We start from the raw sequence: 19,606 nt of genomic DNA on the forward strand, positions 1-19,606 counted from the left end.
TTAAAAGATCACAGCATTGATAACCTGCGCTCCTTTCAGACAAATAAGGATCCAAGAGACCTGGTTCTTTCAGCAGTATAATAATGCTAGTTAAAAATAAAGTCATATGGCACAGAGAAAAGAAAAGGAAGACTTATGACCTACCAAGATAGCTTCCAGAAACACCACCGTATCTTGACTTTCAAATTTTTTGTTGTTTGTAAACCAGTGAATGAGCTGCATGACTAAAGGCTCATACAACTGTCTTGTTACCTGAAAAGAGTAAAAGTCAACCACATTTCCAGGATTAATATATTTCTGTGCCATTTCACTATTAAAATATATATAAAAATTTTAAAAAATAATCTTATTTTATAAAGGATCTATGAAATTAACAATCAGCTTCACATTACATTCCCATATTTGAGACAGACAGAAAACACTGCATACCATGGACTGATATACTAATATACAGCCAAGGAAACAATGAATTTAGGTTTCGAGCTATATTCTGATCTAAAATCTCAATATTTACCATAAACATAATTCTAAATTGCAGGATCTCAACAATTCTACCTGTAAGTCAACCTGATCAAATACTCTCATTCTATAACATAAAGAACTATTAAATATACTTGCTTATAATACAGCATGTATGCCCAACGTGCATCGGTTTGGAACAATTCAGACACTATTTACCTATGGTTTATGTTCAGCCATGGGCAAGCAAAAAGGGTTTCATTCAAATTGGTAACATGGCTTCTTGTATATTTTAACAGAACACAAATTTGTTCAGTCTAAAAATAAAATCTGGATGCCAAGGTCCAAACAGCAGTCTAAAAAGGCATAAACCCTGTTATTTCAGTAGAGCTGAACTTATGTGTCTATTCTGCTTTGTGTAGAGAAGGAGAAATACCAAGTTTAAGTTTTTGAATTAAATGCTTAGCTTAGTTTTTGAATTAAATCCTTAGCTATATCAGGCAGCTACAAATTCTCTCCCAAACACTTTTGTTGTGGACTGTAGCTTTACACCCATCCAATATTGAAATAAACAACTTCACTTCAAATTAACTAGTTACAGCAAAAGAAAAACACAGAAATCAAATACAGCAGTGAAGAGCAGCTACTAGCACATCGTTTTGAATGAACCTTGAAACCCTCATATACTGGTACACTCCTGTGAACTACACTTCATTACTGAAGTCTTTGAAAAGGCTTCCAATTCCACCCCATGCTATCCCCCAATCTTGAAAAATCTATCCTTGACATAGCTTACAAAATACTTTACAATGGGGGAGGGGGTAGTGGAGGAGAGGGGGAAAAAAGGCCATGTGTCAGGATAACTTCCAACAGGATAACTTAGAAATAAAATTATAAATGAATTATTGCATTTAGAGGTATCTCAAACAAGCTAAAATGCTTATAAATTAATCTGCTTACCTGGTCTACATCACAAGCAAGACGAAGCAGAACTGGAAATATTCGCTTATGTAACTGATACATGGGTGGGGGGCCCTGACATCCTTCTGGCATCTGAGATGCTTTCCCCAACATATACGTGACTATGCTATGTAGCAGCTCACACGCTGCAACCTGAAATTTAGAAATCCCTTTGGTTATGCATCCATTACTTTCACAGAGAAGATAAAATTGTAGGCAGGAATGAAGCAGAAGAAAAGGTGTACTTGAGAAATCACACCAATCTGTGCTAAATCACCATTCCAGCAACAGGTCATGTTCACAGAAGTAATTCACACACATTCTAACTGGCCTTTGTCCTTCTGTTCTAGTCTCTGTCATGGGCAATCACTTTTCAGCTGGAGAAATTGTCACTGAGGAAGTCACCTATTATCACGTTTTCAAGGACACCTCCATTCTGGACTGTCTTTGGATACCAATGTCCCAAACCAGCAAAGCAGCAGATAGTTGCTGAAGTGTTCTGTTGGACTGGGCACACAAGCCCATACGCTAGGCATGAGGAGGAGGCCAAACAACACTGAAGATCATCTAGTTTTAAATTTTCATTTTTATGGTAAGTCTAACTCTCAAAGCACAATGGTGTCTGATAAACCTTATACCAACTCCTTGGTTTTCAAACACTCAGAATAATGTCATCACGAAAGAAGCACAATGCTATCAATGAAATAATTAAAACAGATCTTTCTTAACAAGGAAGACATTATTTTAATTGGTATTTATCAGCTAGCGTAAAAATAAATGCAAAAAAAATTCAATACTTTTGTTTGTCTGTCGCTTGCAGAAAGAGCCAGCTCAGTCACACGAGGCAAGAATAAATCCAAGTAGATGACAGGCTTCATATCTGCAAATGGTACAGCGAAGCTCAGACGCTTCTCAGTGTCCCAGGATACACATTTCTTCATCATCTCTTCTGCAGAGGCAGCTAATGCATTTGAAAACACCAAAACAAAAAAAGAAAACAACCCACCAACTTTTACATAATATACACACAAGTATTTCTGTAGCTCAGTCAAAAAAAATCGGTAACCTTCCAACTTCAACTAGATTGCCACAACACGTTAGTGCTTTATAAATTACTGAATGTTATAAGTACCAGAAGTACGTTAGGAGGTCAGCTTTATTTGGACATCCAAACAGATATTTAGCCATCACATGGAAAAAAATAATTGAAGCCAACATTTCAGGAGACAGCACCAGCAGCCTCCAGTTTCCATGTCTGGACACAATTATAAACTCATAAGGCGCTGAATCATACATGGGTAAGAACTTTTGTCTCCTACTGTTACAAACAATTCTTGAAGATCAGTTCAGACAAGCAGATCTAACATAAAGACTCCTGCAGCTGTACAGAGAACAACAACATTTATGACTATGTCCTCCAAGGAAAACTGCCGTAATCACTGCCTTTTCTCTCTATACGCCCGTATTTATTAATTTGGTTAACAAAGTCTGACCACGCTTTGTATTTGATTTCCAGGGAATAAAGTTACTTTCCCCCATATTTCTGAATAGCAATAGAGAAGCACTTAGTGGAAACACAATTGATTGTAAAGGCAGAATAAACAACTCTAAGCACTAAAAGAGAAGAATAATACCTCTTTACAACTAGATTAATTTTTAGACTTAATTTTGTGCTGAATTTATCCCTTAAAACTCACGGTCAGGTACTTACAGTATGTTTTCCCATTCTAGTTTAAATTTGATTTAATTTAATAATTAGATTATAAAGCTTATTCACAGACTGAACAAACAACTTTTTTTGGCGGAGGCGCTCAATTGAGCTCTACTACCTAAACCTACTGAATGCACGGTGAATTTTAATTCATAAATAAGTAATTCAGCGTTTTTTTGCAGTTCTGCAAAACTGGATTAAGTGGGAATTTTAGAAAAGAGGTGGAAACACATATTGAGTTGTGACTTGTGGCAAAGTTTTAAAACAGCTTTGCAGAGAGAGGGCAAAGGTGGGGAATAAATAAAACCATATAATCCTAATGTGTATAATTTTTGCCTTTAGCTGAAGTTTTCTATAAATTTTTTGCATTCCATACTTTGCCCTCCTGAACTCCAAAACTGAATAAAAGCAATTTTGCTTAAGCAAGAGCAATCAAAACCAGCTTTCCTTGAAAAGCTCATGCATTCCTACAAAGTGATGTTGTGACTTCACTGAAATGAACTTTCGAGAGACAACAGACGCATGTAAACATTTTTATTTATGCTCACAAGACACTCACCTGTAATTAAGTTGTGGTTGATTTGCCCTCCCAAAGATCCAAGAAGGCGTGCAACTCTAACCCTTACTGCTTCCAAAGAGGAACTGTCATCCTAAATAATTCAACAGATTTGTATTAGTGAAGAAAGTTACTTCTATATATTAAAAAAACTTGGTTTACATAGTAAATGCAGGTTTAATTAATATATTAACACATAGATAAAGAACCTGTGGTGAGGAGAACTACATCAAATGAAAACAGTTTTAATTCCATCAGAAAAAGAGGGGAAGCATATTCATCACATTTTGTGGCCTTTCAGTTGCCATTTCTCAAGTAAAGGTTATAAAATTTTATCATCACAGTTAACACACACCTGTATAATAATGTAGTAGTCTAAAAAATTGAAAGAAATATGAAGTATAAATTATGCTTTTCCTGTGCTTTAATCCCAGAATTTAAAGTTTAGATCCTGTATCTATGTGCAAGCAGTCAGCCAATTTTCATAAGCCTCATTCAGCCCATAAAATTCACTCATTTTGCTAAAGACTAGAAAAAAAATATATATATACACACACAAATAACTATTAATTTCATGCCCAAAAAAGGTCTATTCCAAGCTAGTTTGCACAGCAGAATATACAAACAAAACTACACTTATTTTAAGCTACTTGAGAAGCCACTGGTCAAAATAATCAGTATAATTGACTTCTAAAACTATGGAACAATACAAAAGTTAGTTAAAAAAAAATAAAAAGCTACATATTGACAAAATTTACACAGTGCACCCTTTCTAAGCTTGAATCTGATTTTAGGTGTAAGGAGTTAAATTGTTGTTTGCACAATATTTCAGCTGGGCAGCAATGCAGACTTATAAGATTTCTTCAGTTCCATTTCCCTGCTTCATTTCCATTCTCATCCTAAAATATAAGATCTTTCCAGCTGTGCTGGTGTAACAACTCTTTGAGCCACACTGCAGTGTGCAACTCACTGAACTATCTAAGGCAGAAACAACCCTCAGGAAAAAAAAAAAAGCTATGTATGTAAGAAACAAAGAGAAACTGAGGGAGATGATTAACTCACATTTAGTTCTAAAAAGAATCGGTGTTCTTACCCACGAAAAAGTCTTTGCTTTTCTTAAACGCTGTATCACAACTTTGTTAAATCCCTTCTGGGCTGCTCGAGAAAGTTTCCTTATTTCCCAGTTATTCTGGGATTCAGCTGACCAACAAAAAAACCAGCGTATTAATACCAGCTTATTTTACCTGCACCTCATGCATCAACTCATATTTTCTTTAATAAAACCCACCTTGGTTTTGCCCCTCAGTTTGTATTTTAATGTGACAATTATTCTTTCATTTTAAATCTTCAAGTTAAGGAAGTCTCTATTAGTGAAAAATCAGCTGATTTAAGAATACAAAGGACAAATCATCAAGAAAATTGCTAAAATTCATGGTTGTTCAGCAGTAACAAATCCTATTTTTTAAAAAAAGCTGAATTTTTGTATGTAAAAGAAATTACATTGTTCCAATCACTAGAAACACAATATAGACAAAAAGTAGGTCACATTCATGCCTCTAAGCATAACTACGAACAATTTATTTTCCTCTCCGTCAAGACTAAAAAACTATTGCCTGTAGGTACCTGTAGACGCAGAGTTTTTCAAATAACCGTCAAGAAGAGGCAGAACATCCTTGTAGTAAGGTTGCATTATGTGTCTGGGGATGTGAGCTGACCAGTCTTCTAAGGCATCCAGTCCCAGATTGGCCATTGGGGTACAGCTAAGGCCCAGCTTAAATGCATTCTACATGTCAAATATAAAACCAACAGTCTTTCATTTTTAGTGACTGCTATAATTTGAAGGGAAAAAACACATTTGCAAGCATTTAACATCTAATACATCTTCCTTCTTAGTAACTTTTGCCTGCTTAACAACTCACTCAAGATCAGCACAGGAGATATGTATTATATTGCAACACTCGCACTAACAATAGTAAAGTCTGACAATTTACTTACTTATCCATAAATTCAAGTCGTTTGTATTCTATCCCACTGAAGATAATGCAGAGCTTAATGGTCATCTTACTTGCTCAACAGGATATTAACTTTGCTCCAGCATTTTTGTATGTGCTTTAGAAAAAAGATGTAAACTGTACATCACTTTGACCCACCTGCAGCGCAGGAATATATGCTTTGATATCAAGCATGATGATTTCATGTGGTAAAGAGAGCAAAAAATTCAGACAGGAAGCCAACAACTCATCCTTATACTGTTTCATTTTTGCTGTAACCTAGAATTGAGATAAATAGGTCAAAAACAATCATAAACTTTATAAGATCTTGATTTGGCTATATCAATCTCCATGTAAAATACACAAAACCAACATTAGAAACTCATTCACATGCAGATCGTTACCAGGAAGTATTTAATGTACAATTATACACTTATTTTGCAATTGTAAATCAGTAAGTGACCAAGATACCTCTTCTGACATTAAGAAAAAAACATTCAGAGAAACATCTTACAATCCTGCTATGTTGCATAATTCAAAAAGTCAGACTACTTCCATCATATATGTAAGATTTCCCAGAAGGTATAATTTTGATTGAGTCGTTTATGCTTATATTCAGACTAAGAAAGTTAGCCAGCAAAATAACTTACCTCTTTTCCAAACTTTGCAAACAGTGCAAAGCAAGACCTTTTTTCTGGGTCTTCAGGACATTTTCTGACACTCTGTGGACTGACACCCTACCAAACAGAAAACACAAGTCAACAGCGTTAAAAAATGTAGTACAGGTTACAAACACGAACTACAAGTTGAACTCAGAATAAATACACTGTCTAATATGGAATCTCTATCAGCGATAACGTGAAACATATGTTCATTCCCTCGAAGTTTAGAAACTAACACTAACACCATCTCCTTTTTGGAATACTCTTAGTATTACCCCAAATGAGCAAGATACATCGGACGGAAAAATAACTTTCCAATGGCTTAATTTTCTTCTCCTTGCACTTCTATCTAACAAATCATAAAAGAAGAAAAAAATAGCGGACACCCAGGTTGCAAGAATACACGTGGAATAAGAAAACAGCAATTCACAACACCATCTACAGTTGAAGCATTTATACCAGTAAGCTCCCAGATTTCCTTCACTTGGTGCTGTCACTAGCAGTGACAGGGTCAGTCCTGGACTCTGTGGTGGGCTACACACGATGGGATGAAGAATCGTCACTTTACAACAGCTTCCATACCGCAAATGGTGCATCTACCAACAGAGCATCATATTTCTGGTAGAGATCAGTGAGTGGAACGCAACTATACTCCAGAAGTTGAGTAATTAGCCCATTCGCATCTCTGCTGTTCTGGTCAGATTGTTTCTGATACCCAAGCTGTCTTCCGTACTGCCTGCACTAAAAGCGTGTTTCCCATCTCATCCAGCTCAAGATTTCAGAAAAATCACTACACATGGACAGTGTCTCTTCAGAAACGGCTTCTCATCTAAATTTTGACCTTCTCTGTGCTTGTGACTACAGAGGGAAAGGATGCAACAAACACTTGAAACAACCGGCTAACACTTTCAATGAACTATTTTCCATTGTGCATAAAAATCTTACATATAAAGAACTGCATCATCATTAATGTAACATGTGACGCCTTTCTTAGGAAAAGAGATCTCACCTCGAAGTATTTTATTTTCTTGGCAATTTTCATCGTAACAGAAAGCAGCTTGTAGAATCCACTAATAAGAGGTAGTCTCGTTGAATGTATAATAAGCTCGTAACCAAAGGAATATACCCACGGGTTAAAGTATTCAACATGCTTCTCTGGAAGTATCTCTCTAAAACAGATGAACAAAAAGCATAAAGAAAACAAATAAAGACAACAACCAAAAAACCCACCCAAACCTGAACAAAATATTTATTTTTTTTAATTTTTCCAGTCCATACAGGAAAGATAATTATTGTTATAACAGACCAGCTCCAAAGGCAATGAGGGAATAATGACATGCTGCCTTGTGAGGTATTGGAAGACTTCTATTTTGCTTTACAGTGCAAAGCCATTTCTTTCTCATTATTAAATTTCTATAAACACAGATACACACATTTCACATTTCATTACTGAGACATACTGCAGTATTGCTGCAAGAAAGAGACTGGACCTTCACAGGCAGACAATGTTATACCTTTCAGATAATGCCCTGTACTACTTTATGAAGACTATTTCTCGTGTCTTAAGTATTTAGGTTACACGGCCAGTATAAAAGTTACAACATACACTAAAAGACAAACCCAAATAATGAAACAAAACTGAGCTGATGAGTGAGGATGTTTTCATTTATCACCCAGATGACTGAAACATACTTACTGTCTTCCTGCTAATTACCCTGTGCATTTTGAAATATGGTATACCGTCATCAAGTCAGAAACAGCCATAAATAAATAAATCTCTCATTAAATTTCTTCCAACCACTTTGTAACTTGCGAACTACATAAAAACATATAAATACCTGCAGAATTCCACTAGATTTATAAAGGCAATGAAGTCTGTTGGCTTTGTTGGCTGCAGGTTTGAAGCAGGGTCAGAAGTAGGCCCAACCAAAGCACCATCAGTTTCATTTTCATCCTGAAAACAAATATTGAAGCAAGAACACTGGATCTGTGACAACACAGAAAGCATGTACACCTCTTTCTCCAGATAAACAGTCTCCTGTTTTTCTAGCTGCTACTAGCTGGTCTGACATAGACAAATGACTAATAATTGACACATCAATAATTCAAAGCAATAATATGGGATGCTTGCTCGTAAGGAAAAAACAAGTAGAAAAATCACGACTACTAGACAACAGAGCAGGCATCACAGATCCTGTGAACTTTTTCCAATTCTGATGTTCTCACTTCCTAACGCTGCAATGCGATATCCAGAAATACGTAGAAAAACATTGACTAGTATCAATATTACCTCAAGGATGCTATGAGAAGCTATATAAGCATAATGAAAACAAAACAGGTAATGTGATTTTGGTTCCCCTACCACAACAGAAATTAATGGACAACTCATTAGGACTCACCTGTTCATTAACATCCAGTCTCTGAACAGTCAGGTCCAACTTCTCAATAATCTTCAAAATAGATTTTAAAAGTTCATCATATAGCAAGCGATTCAAGGACTGCAACGGTGTATTTGCAGTAAGAAAGTTTTCATCTTCAAAAACGCATTCCTTTGTAAGAGGAAAAAGTTCACATTTCAAAACACCAATGAGAATTATTCTTTGAATTTACAACCAAGATTTGAATGATTCAGAGAACTTGGCTTTAGATGTTCCTTGGGTATGGAAGCCTGAATTCACCTCTGTTTAAACCATTTATCAGTCACAAAATCCAACTAAATCCAGAACACAGCTCTTCTACAGCATGACATTTGGAAAAAGTCTAGGGTAAGAAAAGCAGCAATAAGACTCAGGATTACTTTTCCTTTTGTAATTCCACGTTAACTATGCTTTTACCTTCATCGTGTCACAGTTCAGTAGACTTCTAAAGAGATACAGATAGTCCTTATACGTTGGTACTTTCCACCTCCCTGTCTCAACCTCTGCAGCTTCACGTGAGTCTTCGGATCCAGAAGTTCCTTTTCCAAAAAAATCCTGAAAAGATAGTATTTTTCAGAAACACTGCATATGCACGTACCTGACGCAAGCCAAAATACAATGCAAAATAACTTTTGCAGGTAGAAACATGCAATGTTTTGCTGTCTCATTTAACCAATCTGAAAAGAACACAAAACTTCCAGCTCCTTTCAAAAAAATCTCTAAAGCTCTTCTCCTTCAGTGGTCAGTTATTTGAGAAAATCTGTAGCTAGCCTGCTGAACAGGATTAAAAAGCTTTGAAATCCTCTCTTAACACAAACATCCAGTAAAACTTTTAAAGTGTTCAAAATCTGTTAACCTGGAAGAGAGATGGATTACAACCTTCTTCGTTACATACAACTTGAGCAAACAAGAAGTGCAGAGAACAGAAGTGTATTTCCTGTCATTTTTTTCATTCAGTACAAGAGGCACATCCTCATTATTCTGAGCATATATAGAAGAACACAGACTAATTACAAGCAGGCCACAATTCAAAATGAACAATACTATTTTTGCTTCCTTGGGCCTTCCACTGTTTACTGGGTGAGATCTTAAAGAACTGATATGTATAGTCTAGGAAGCTAAATGGAATATGTTTAAACAGTTACTTTACCTTCGAAAACGTGATTGGCTTGGAGAAGATTCTGATTAATCCCTGATGTACTGAAACAAAAAAAATTGCCTGAACAGACTTAAAAAGGCACACCATCCATATCACTCATTATGCTAGCAATGAATTAAATCAGTCTTCTGTTTTCTATATTCTGTTGAGATGAGGGACAAACAAAAGAACACAAATTTTTCTTTAATGACAAATATAGGCAAAACCAGAGCGATAACTCTAGGATGTTTCACAGAGAATCAGTTTTGAACCTGCTTCTTATTTTTTCTCACTACTGCTTTGACTTTCCCCTGAGTCTCAGTGCACTGATGATCAAGGCATTGCCCACAATGCCCGTTCTGGAAAAGGCAAAAACTCCCAATGACTCTCGCGGACACAGACTTAGCATCTCCATTTCAGCACGGTGCTTGGCTGCACCACATCCCTAATCAAGAACATGGAAAACAATGAACATGCCACAGCAATAGAGAAATGCCACTCGAAATAATTGAAAGAAACTACAAATAAATTCTGAAAATCATTGTGAAGAGATGTCAGCATGCTAGAGGCTACTAGAACTGTCAGCTACCAATGCTGACACTTTCACCATCACGTTCGCTGAACTGTATCTCACTAATCACATATTTGGAATTGTTATTATTACTACATACAAGTTCCAGAGGATAAAAGGATCACAGTTCTAATACAGATGGCACTTGCTCTACCTTCTATGATATTTTGTAGGGGTAACTGAAAGAATATTGAACAGATTTTTTGTACATTTTTCAGTAAAATCCCTTTCTCTCCACAATATTCAGAACAGGAATGTCTTATGTTTAAACAGATTATCACAAAAATGTATCCTTCTGGCCTTGATTATAGATATTCTGTCATCCAAAACAGTTAAGTGTATTCCCTAAGTGACTTAACAATGGATACTGAAAAATAACACAATGAGAACCCAAAACCTCCATTACTAGAGGACAGGAAAAGCTTCATTTTTGACTCCAAATGGCTATTTCACATCTCTCTCTTAGAAACAGTTACTCAATTTAGGAAAACAATACAAACCACCAAAAAACCACAAAGTTAATATTGCAGACTCACCCACAGTGCTAACAAAACTCCAGAGAACTGGACCTTTTCCTGAGAGGGCTAGAAATACCTTTATTATAGATCTGCAACAGACTAACTGCATTTTTTCACTGTGTTGTGGAAAGCTATTGATCTGTAACACAACCAGATGTTCCAGAACTGGAGTGTATACTTCAGGAATCTGGAAGAAATAAAACCAAAACCCCCCAACATGTGAACACAATGATTATAATTCAGTATCAACATGAAGAATTATACTAAATTATTTCAGCATCACGACCTGCTCCGAGAACAATAAAAGACTAAGTAAGTGAATACTTCTTAGATACTTAAAAAACCCACCCAACCAACCAACGCCAAAAAATGAAAAGACCCCAAACAAAACAAACATAATAAGAAAGTTTCCTGGAACACATTCTGGAAAGTAGCTCCTGGATGAATTAGCGCTTCATGCTTCAGTGGAACCAGTCTTAAGCTTATTAGAAAAGTACCAGTTTAATTAAACAATAATAACACAGCAGTATAATCAGTTGATCCTTAAAAATCTGGAAACAGATTGTAAGAGAAAGTCTTGTCTCCATCCCGGCCTTACTTCCCACATCCAGCTATGAGACCCAGAAAACCCTCAGTAGAACTCAGAAAGTGTAGCATCACAGGAAAATCAAAGTATCACCCCCAGAGAACATGCTAAGTGTCAGTACCAAAAGAAAAAGCAGCAATACAGTGGTATAAATCACATAAAAAGGTAAATCTACATCTAGATAAATAGCCTTTCCTAAAATAAATAAAAACCCATTTACATTTAGCCATCATGGTTTTATTACAACGCTCTGTAGAATTTTATTTAGTATATTCTGTGTATTTTCTTTATTCAAATAAAATCTAATAAAGTATTCTCTTGATAGCTTTCCCATCCCCTAGAAGCTAAAAGTCATCATACTTCAGATAAAGAAACACCTTCTAACATAGGTAAATTCACAGCTATTACCTTCTTATACATCCCTAGCTACATTAAAAAAAAAAAAAGACTGGTACTTCTAATACTTCACTTATACTTCACTTACTGTATCTATATGGAGTATAACGCTTGCAATGGACTGGAGGAAACTTGGTAGTTGATACAGATGGTCATCTATTGTTTCTGCTTCTGTGAGGTACATTTGCTTACAACGCTGAAGGAGCTCAACATACATGTCGTCAACATCCTTAGAATGTATAGCTTTACAGGGCTTACAAAGAGAAAATAAAATATTGATTTAGCAACTTTGTACAGGCAAGCAAACACAGGCTGTAGCACTAAACCCTAGCCAAGTCTTCATTGAAACATAATAACAGCAATCTTATAAATTTTTCCAGGAACTCAATATAACTGAATAAACTAAATTTAAGTATTCTACTTGCTACATATATGAGAAACATGGTTATTTGCAATAAAATAATAGTTCAATGATGAAGTGTAATTTATCATAATAGTAGTTGGACTTCTAGTGACGTGATTTCAAACCCAGCCTGGAAAGCATGGAGTTTGGCTGCAAATATCTTAAATATAGCATTATGGATACTAATATTCACTTATATTTTGGGCTAGCTGCACTAAAGTAGTAATTGCCTTATCTTAATGTGGCTTAACCAATTATCATTCACAACCTACTACTATTTAATATTTAACCCAGCAGCTCATTTTCTAAGCTTTTATTGTGCTGGATCTGCACAAGCAGAGGATAAAGACCAGTCTTAAACTAATGAACAAGTGGAAAGCATCTCAAACAGTAGCATTTACACAAGCAGAGTAAAATTGTAAAATGAATATTATATGAAACCTAGCTTTAAATCCATTCAGTATATTGCTTTATGAGAAAAAGATTCCTGCACATACTGCTGCAAAGAGCCCATATCCACGAATGGCAATGGACAACTCTTTGTTGCTTGAATCCATTCTTCTGATGATTGCATAGAACTGCTCCATGAAGAACTGCAACTTGTTCTTGTGTCGCTCTGCATCCTGAGCTATCATTAAAGAAATCTGTAAAGCAGATCAAATTCTTGAAATTTTTCTAGAAGCATGAAAAAAGCCACAAAAATCCTGCAGTGTCTTAAAAGATACCTAGCTCATAGTATGAAGCACTTCAAACAAAACAAGTATTTGTTAAACGGATTCACTGAACTTTCCAGCACCAAAATATCCCCACTATTTCAAGAAATTTGACTTTACTTTAGTCTCAGAGATCCCAGTGAAGTTACAATACCTGCTTGAGGAATGAATCTAGTGCAGAATTACTGGTTTTCTTCAGCTCCTGATTTGTGTGACCGCACCATTTCCACATTACTTCAAAGAGGGAGACATAGTTGTCCAGGAGCAAGGCACCAAACTGAGCAGCATGCCAGATGAACAGCTGTAAACCAGCTGCAATTTAAAACCAATTCTCATTAAAACCCAGACTTACATTGCACTTTTCAAAAACAGACTATATAAGTCCAGGTTAGGACTTCAGTTAGGTATAGCTACCATGACTGGAGGGGATAAAATGTGTTCTTCTAGCCATTACAGTATTAGCTTCCAAACATTAAGAACTTAAAAATAACCCTCCAAAAATCCTCTTTTAAAATGCACACTATTATTGAAAGCATAGCTGTGTTTTGAAGTGATTTACATTAACAGTGAAAAATAAACAGACTCTACTGGCTACAAATAATAATACTAAACCACATAATTCACAGGGCTTGGTTTCTGTGGTCAATATATATACTCAAGGCCCCATCTCCACCAAACTGTGACGCAGACCAATAAAGAATTGAGAATATAGGTAATTTCACAACCTCAAATATAAGCATAAATTAAATTTCAAGATCCTTAATGAATTAATGTTTTCATTAGCAGACTGTCTTTAAAGAGGGTTTTATCCTTTACAGTTGCCTTGGGCCTAGTACCCAGACCTTGCATTTTTGCAATTTCTACATAAGCCACTCACATTTCACAGGACAATTTCTCATTTTCTTCACGAACTTCATTTGTTCCCAATTTTCTTGCCCTTCTTCCAGTGAAATTCCCCTTTTCTTCCTTTAAGCCAATCCACCATCTTCTGTTTTCTCTGAATTTACTACATTCCTCTTGTTTCTACTCCTGCTACATTCCCTTCTCATACCAGGGTTTTCTACCACTCCAGGGGAGCAAATAGCATCAAGTATAATGCTGCTATTCATAAGATGATTACACCTTGCCTAGTTTAACCAAACACATTTAACTCCTTAGACTCCAACTTAAAATACACCAGCTTTGCCCCCGATCAGCTCAGGAGACTGAAGACTAGAGCCATCCAAAGACAGCCAGTAGAGAATAAACAGCTCCAGACAGAAGAAACCCTTTTATGTACAGTATCCACCTCAGTATGAATTGAGATAATTTACAGTCTTACCTAGATGTACTGCGTATCGCTTCTGATCAACCTGTAATATCAGAAAATGTTTGTCACATGTGGTTTATTCTTCATCAGGGCTAATTCATTTATGCGGAACAATTAACACGTGGCAGATTTACCTGTGGATTGATTGCCCTCATTGCAAAATCAAAAATCTCCTTCGCAGTCTGAGGATCTGTGAAACAATCCAATAAATATTTCACTACTGACATACAAGAGGTAGAGTGAAGACAAAGTGGTGCTGCTTGTTGGCTGTATAATGGCAAGAATATATTGAACTGTGTAACTCACATAGAAAAATAACATACCTTCATCCACAGACTTAGTAAAGTTGTACATGAGTGCAGCCAGGCCCCTCAGACACCCTACTACAACTGGTAGCTTGGGTGCCCTTGTAGCTGATGTCATCTAAAAAAAAGTGGGAATTGAAAAAGTATTACTCTCAAGCTAATATAAATTTACACCAACGCTTCCCAGCTCCTAGAAGTGTAGATAAAATAACATGTTCCAACTTAATACAGTTATATCAGCAGCCACCACTGTGAACACAAGTCCACAAAAACATCTACTACTCAGAAGTCTTGTATCATCTGGGAGGGAACTTAACTGCAAAAGCGTAAAAAAATCCTTTGATAAGCATGAAATATGTTCCACTAAGATTACCACGGAAAAACTTAGCACACACTAGTGTCTTAAAAGTGCAGAATATAGGAAAGTGAAGTTCAGTGGAACGGTGATATTTACCTGAAGTGTAAGGATTTTGCAGCTATTAGAGCCAAAATCAGAAACTACCAGTGTATAGAAATACAACTTTTCTTGGGCACTACTGCAATGATCATCATGTGCCACTTATTCTCACAGTACATTGGTTAATTCATGGTCACTGATGGCCTTGAGATTTTACTTTGAAAGCTCCTCAGAACCAGAGAAAACAAACTTTAACATTCCTTAAGGAAGCACTTATGATTGTCCAGTTAGATTCCTACAAATTGTACTCATGGCGATAGTATTCCAACATTCAGTGCTACACACATCAAAGGCAAAAAAACAAAGTAATGTAAGAGTCCAAAAAGAAATTCCAGTCATACCTGTGTTTTAAGCTCTCCCAAATATGCTCGGAATAGTTTTTCAGAATTGTTGATCATGTCACTAGGCTGGACCTGTCCCAAAACTCCCAAAAGCTCATAAATCTTCTCCAGTACTAAAAAGTAATTTATTAAACATTAATTACTGAAATCATTACTTTGGCATTTCCATTACAATTCCTGTATGACTTGCAACCATAAAAAACTGAGGATTTTAACTGGTGATTAGCATGTGGGAAAGACATCTCTTTATGATGTATGTATGTATATCTGTCTCTACATACTATGATGCAAAGATGCACCCTTCTCTCACATCAGTAAGTTAAACACATTTACTCTTTTCAAACATGGCTTAGAAAACTGATTAATAAAGGCCATATCGACTGCGGAAGCATTTACCACTAATCCAAGTTTGCTGCTGGCCTTGAGGTTATGTCAGGCCTCTTAAGTACTACCAGGGTTAAGGTCAACAGCTCAGAGAAGGCCTGAGTTCAGACTAAAGGGTTCTATGCAAGCACCACAAGTTTTGTAAGGGCTAAACCTGCCAAGCCAAGATTTCAGCTGCAACTAGCCACGACCATCAAACTAGAGCTCACATTAGTAAGCTTAACACCATCAAGAACATAATCGGGCAAGACAGGAACTAATGAGCTCACATTAGGAGACACAAACGTATTAACTATCGCACTAAAACTACTGCTCTGAGGATAAAAAACTGGATGGGGTTGGAATAAAGTTACGAATAGCTTTAGCAACCGAGCTCAGGTTCACATAAACTTTGACAGGGATGGGCAGCCTCTGTTTTTGAGAAGAGCACCCACTGGAAGGACCAGAACCACTCTTGAGTCTCAAGGTTATACGGGTATGTGTTATACAGGTATAGTTATAAAACAGGTGTAAGAGGAACTTCAAAGGTTCAGCTACACCAGGTTGCACTGAACCTGGGGAAAAAAAAAAGTATTCTAGTATTCTGGCAAAGTTAAGTTGGTTAACGAGAAGAAAGCTGGAAGTACTTTCAGGATTTAGGCATTCAGGATCTAATAATAACAGATTAGACATACAAATACTCTCTTGTTGGAAATCTTAAGACAGATCTATGCTTCAATTCAGTATGAACTGCCACCATCAAATTAAATTACATGATTTCTCCTGTATGTTAGCTCATATAAATCTCCTAAGAAAGAGCTAACTGCATGTTCATGGTCAGAAGACCTGAACACATTTTACTAGCTCTAAAACATTACAGCTACCATCTTTAAACACACCTGCCTTAGGTATAGCAATTATACATTTCCATGGGGTATCATCCAACAAAAACTGAGTGTAAATAAAGCAAAGGACATTGACAGAAAAACTAAAGCCTACCTGTATCTGGAATTTTACTTTTTGTGGCAAGCTCCCCATAAAATTTATTAAATATCTCCCCAACTTTCATTTCTTCCATCAGACAGGAACGTTGTAAACTTCGGAGCAACTACGATAGATTAACAAAAAAAGAAAAAAAAAAATAGGAAAATAATTAATATCACTACCCCAATCCTACTTGATGTAAATAAAAACACAGTTCATACGTGTAACTTCAGCTTCAGTACGTTATTCAATGAAAGAGATTTAAGGTGACTGGTCCAGGCAAGAGAATTGGCATGAAATCTACTTTAACAACAAACTACCTTCCTATATATGTAGCAGAATAAATCAAAAGGTAGCTTTGTTTCTCATAAACAAAATCAAGTAGGTGCAAAAGCATTTGCAAAACAAGGATCTAATGCATTCTAAGGAAGCACATTATGAAATTACTGTCTCACACAGTAACAAAACTTCATGAAAAAAAAACCTTCTCCACACCTTTAATATACAGTGCCTAACGTAGCCTATAAAAATACTATGTATCAATGTATAACATTATAAAGTAAGAATAGAATTGACTAAACTGGGAGAAGACCTGCAACTGCCCCCAACACAGCTGTGTCTCGATCAAGCAGATGAAGGAAAGACACATCTAAGCAACCTACTGCAGGAATATCAATGACAATCTGTAGTAAAGACATATCTCTTATTAACATCTAAACACCACACTACCACTATTCTCTTGCTACTACTGAATACAGGTTTTCTGCATAATATAGCACAACTATAGTAATACAAGATATTTTCTACTTTTTCTATAATAGAAAGAGAGATTTATAAAATACATTTTACCTTAATCAGAAGTTCCAGAGCTGGGATTTTACATTTTGCTGCTCTGTCTTTTGTATAAACACTAACACAAGTTTTCTAGATGGGGAAGAAAACTGAGATTGTAATACTTGTAAACAGAGAAGGGAACTCAAAGGTAACAATGCATTATTCATCTACCTCTTTAAAGTATCTGTTCCTAACAAGTTTAAGGTTTTTTAGAAAATACTAGAATAAAAATATTCAGTCCTGAAAGCAGCTTCACTGACAACACCGCAGCCCTGTCTGACATAACGATAAATCCCAGCTCAGGCAAAGAAAGTGCAGATTCTGGAATAAAAGGCACATCTAGCAGATTTTCTGCCTTGTTTTCTTACAAAACATGGCTACTAATTTGAGATCAGAAAGTGCAGAGGTGCAGTCAAGCATTACTATGCAAAGCAGTATTATTCAGCAATCTAGACTCAAGGAACCTCATTTTTAGAGGTATTGTAGCTTCCACCAATTTCTCTATATACTGCAAAAGTAACAACTCAGCAAGAAAAAATTTTAAAAATCAGTATCTAAAATTAACCACCACCTATAGAAACACTTAAAATATTACACCTAAAGTATTATTTTAGTATGTATAAATTAAAAGTTATAGTTATTATCTTTCAATATCAGTAACTTCAAAATTAATATCTATAGTGTTTTATAAAGATAGAATCATTTTGGTTGGAAAAGACCCTCAGGATCATTGAGTCCAACCATTAACCTTACTCTGGCACTAAACCATGTCCCTTAGAACCTCATCTAAACACATTTTAAACCCCTCCAGGGATGGTGACTCCACCGCTTCCCTGGGCAGCCTGTTCCAATGCCTGACAAACCCTTCTGTGAAGAAATTTTTCTGAATACCCAATCTAACGTTGGTAAGCTGATAAAATCAAGCCTATCGTTCAAGAAACAATTCCACACTTCTCTGTTGTATTAATTACACTTTATGTCGACGAAGTTATTTCAGCTCCGACAAGAACACAAGATGGCTAAAGCAGATTAGGAGGGGTGAAGAATAGTTATGAATCTGTTAAGGTATGAGACCCACCAGAATTGTTTCAACCATTTGACAAAGACTTTTAGGAAATCATTTTCCTTTACCCACCTTAATATTACAGGCATAAGGATGAACTTCATCACCAACTTTTTCCATAAAGACACAAAGAAACTTCAGTGCTTCTTCCCTGCAATCTCGAAACTGAAAAGTGAAAAGTAAAAAAAAAAATAAAAATTTAGTTTTAACATGTATAACAAAATACGCTGTTCACATAGGACTATTATAGAATCATTTTAGCTGGAAGAGACCCTCAGGATCACTGAGTCCAATCATAACCTAACCCTGGCACTAAACTGTGTTCCTAAAAACCTCGTCTAAACACATTTTAAACCCCTCCAGGGATGGTGACTCCACCACTTCCCTGGGCAGCCTGTTCCAATGCCTGACAACCCTTTCTGGGAAGAAATTTTTCCTAATACCCAATCTAAACCTCCCCTGGTGCAACTTGAAGCCATTTCCACTCATCCTATCACTTGCTACCTGGGAGAAGAGACCAACCCCCTCCATGCTACAACCTCCTTTCAGGCAGTTGTAGACAGTGATAAGGTCTCCCCTCCGCCTCCTTTTCTCCAGGCTGAACAGCCCCAGTTCCCTCAGCCGCTCCTCATCAGACTTGTGCTCCAGACCCCTCACCAGCTTCATCGCCCTCCTCTGCACTCTCTCTAGTATTTCAATATCTCAACGTTTATTTTAAAATTAAAGTTTACCAACCTACCTCCTCAATGCCGAGAGATCTGTGGATAAAGACGAGCAAGCCGTGCTGCTGGGAAAACACCAGGGACAGGTGCAGCGCTGCGGGGAAGCAAACGAACCGTCAGGCAGGTGGTTTCCTCCGCAGGGCTGGG

At 36.5% G+C, this 19,606-nt stretch overlaps 1 protein-coding gene across 1 annotated transcript in view; it reads right to left on the reverse strand.

The window, feature by feature from the left end:
• PRKDC (protein kinase, DNA-activated, catalytic subunit) overlaps window positions 1-19,606 on the reverse strand; it is an 85,175-nt gene that overhangs the window by 64,714 nt on the left and 855 nt on the right. The window contains exons 2-26 of the mRNA XM_065053483.1: window positions 19,477-19,553; window positions 18,810-18,902; window positions 17,690-17,764; window positions 16,856-16,964; window positions 15,494-15,606; window positions 14,714-14,813; window positions 14,525-14,580; window positions 14,403-14,433; window positions 13,236-13,393; window positions 12,866-13,012; window positions 12,054-12,218; window positions 11,002-11,170; window positions 9,907-9,956; window positions 9,174-9,311; window positions 8,739-8,888; window positions 8,178-8,293; window positions 7,349-7,508; window positions 6,328-6,414; window positions 5,837-5,956; window positions 5,310-5,469; window positions 4,780-4,886; window positions 3,690-3,780; window positions 2,217-2,380; window positions 1,420-1,572; window positions 145-252 (exon numbers count right to left, since the gene is read on the reverse strand). Of these exons, the coding sequence (XP_064909555.1) occupies window positions 145-252; window positions 1,420-1,572; window positions 2,217-2,380; window positions 3,690-3,780; window positions 4,780-4,886; window positions 5,310-5,469; window positions 5,837-5,956; window positions 6,328-6,414; window positions 7,349-7,508; window positions 8,178-8,293; window positions 8,739-8,888; window positions 9,174-9,311; window positions 9,907-9,956; window positions 11,002-11,170; window positions 12,054-12,218; window positions 12,866-13,012; window positions 13,236-13,393; window positions 14,403-14,433; window positions 14,525-14,580; window positions 14,714-14,813; window positions 15,494-15,606; window positions 16,856-16,964; window positions 17,690-17,764; window positions 18,810-18,902; window positions 19,477-19,553 (2,897 nt within the window). The remainder of the gene's footprint in view (window positions 1-144; window positions 253-1,419; window positions 1,573-2,216; window positions 2,381-3,689; window positions 3,781-4,779; window positions 4,887-5,309; window positions 5,470-5,836; window positions 5,957-6,327; window positions 6,415-7,348; window positions 7,509-8,177; window positions 8,294-8,738; window positions 8,889-9,173; window positions 9,312-9,906; window positions 9,957-11,001; window positions 11,171-12,053; window positions 12,219-12,865; window positions 13,013-13,235; window positions 13,394-14,402; window positions 14,434-14,524; window positions 14,581-14,713; window positions 14,814-15,493; window positions 15,607-16,855; window positions 16,965-17,689; window positions 17,765-18,809; window positions 18,903-19,476; window positions 19,554-19,606) is intronic.

Source organism: Columba livia, chromosome 2 (genome assembly GCF_036013475.1).
Source record: "Columba livia isolate bColLiv1 breed racing homer chromosome 2, bColLiv1.pat.W.v2, whole genome shotgun sequence".
Taxonomy (NCBI): Eukaryota; Metazoa; Chordata; class Aves; order Columbiformes; family Columbidae; genus Columba; species Columba livia.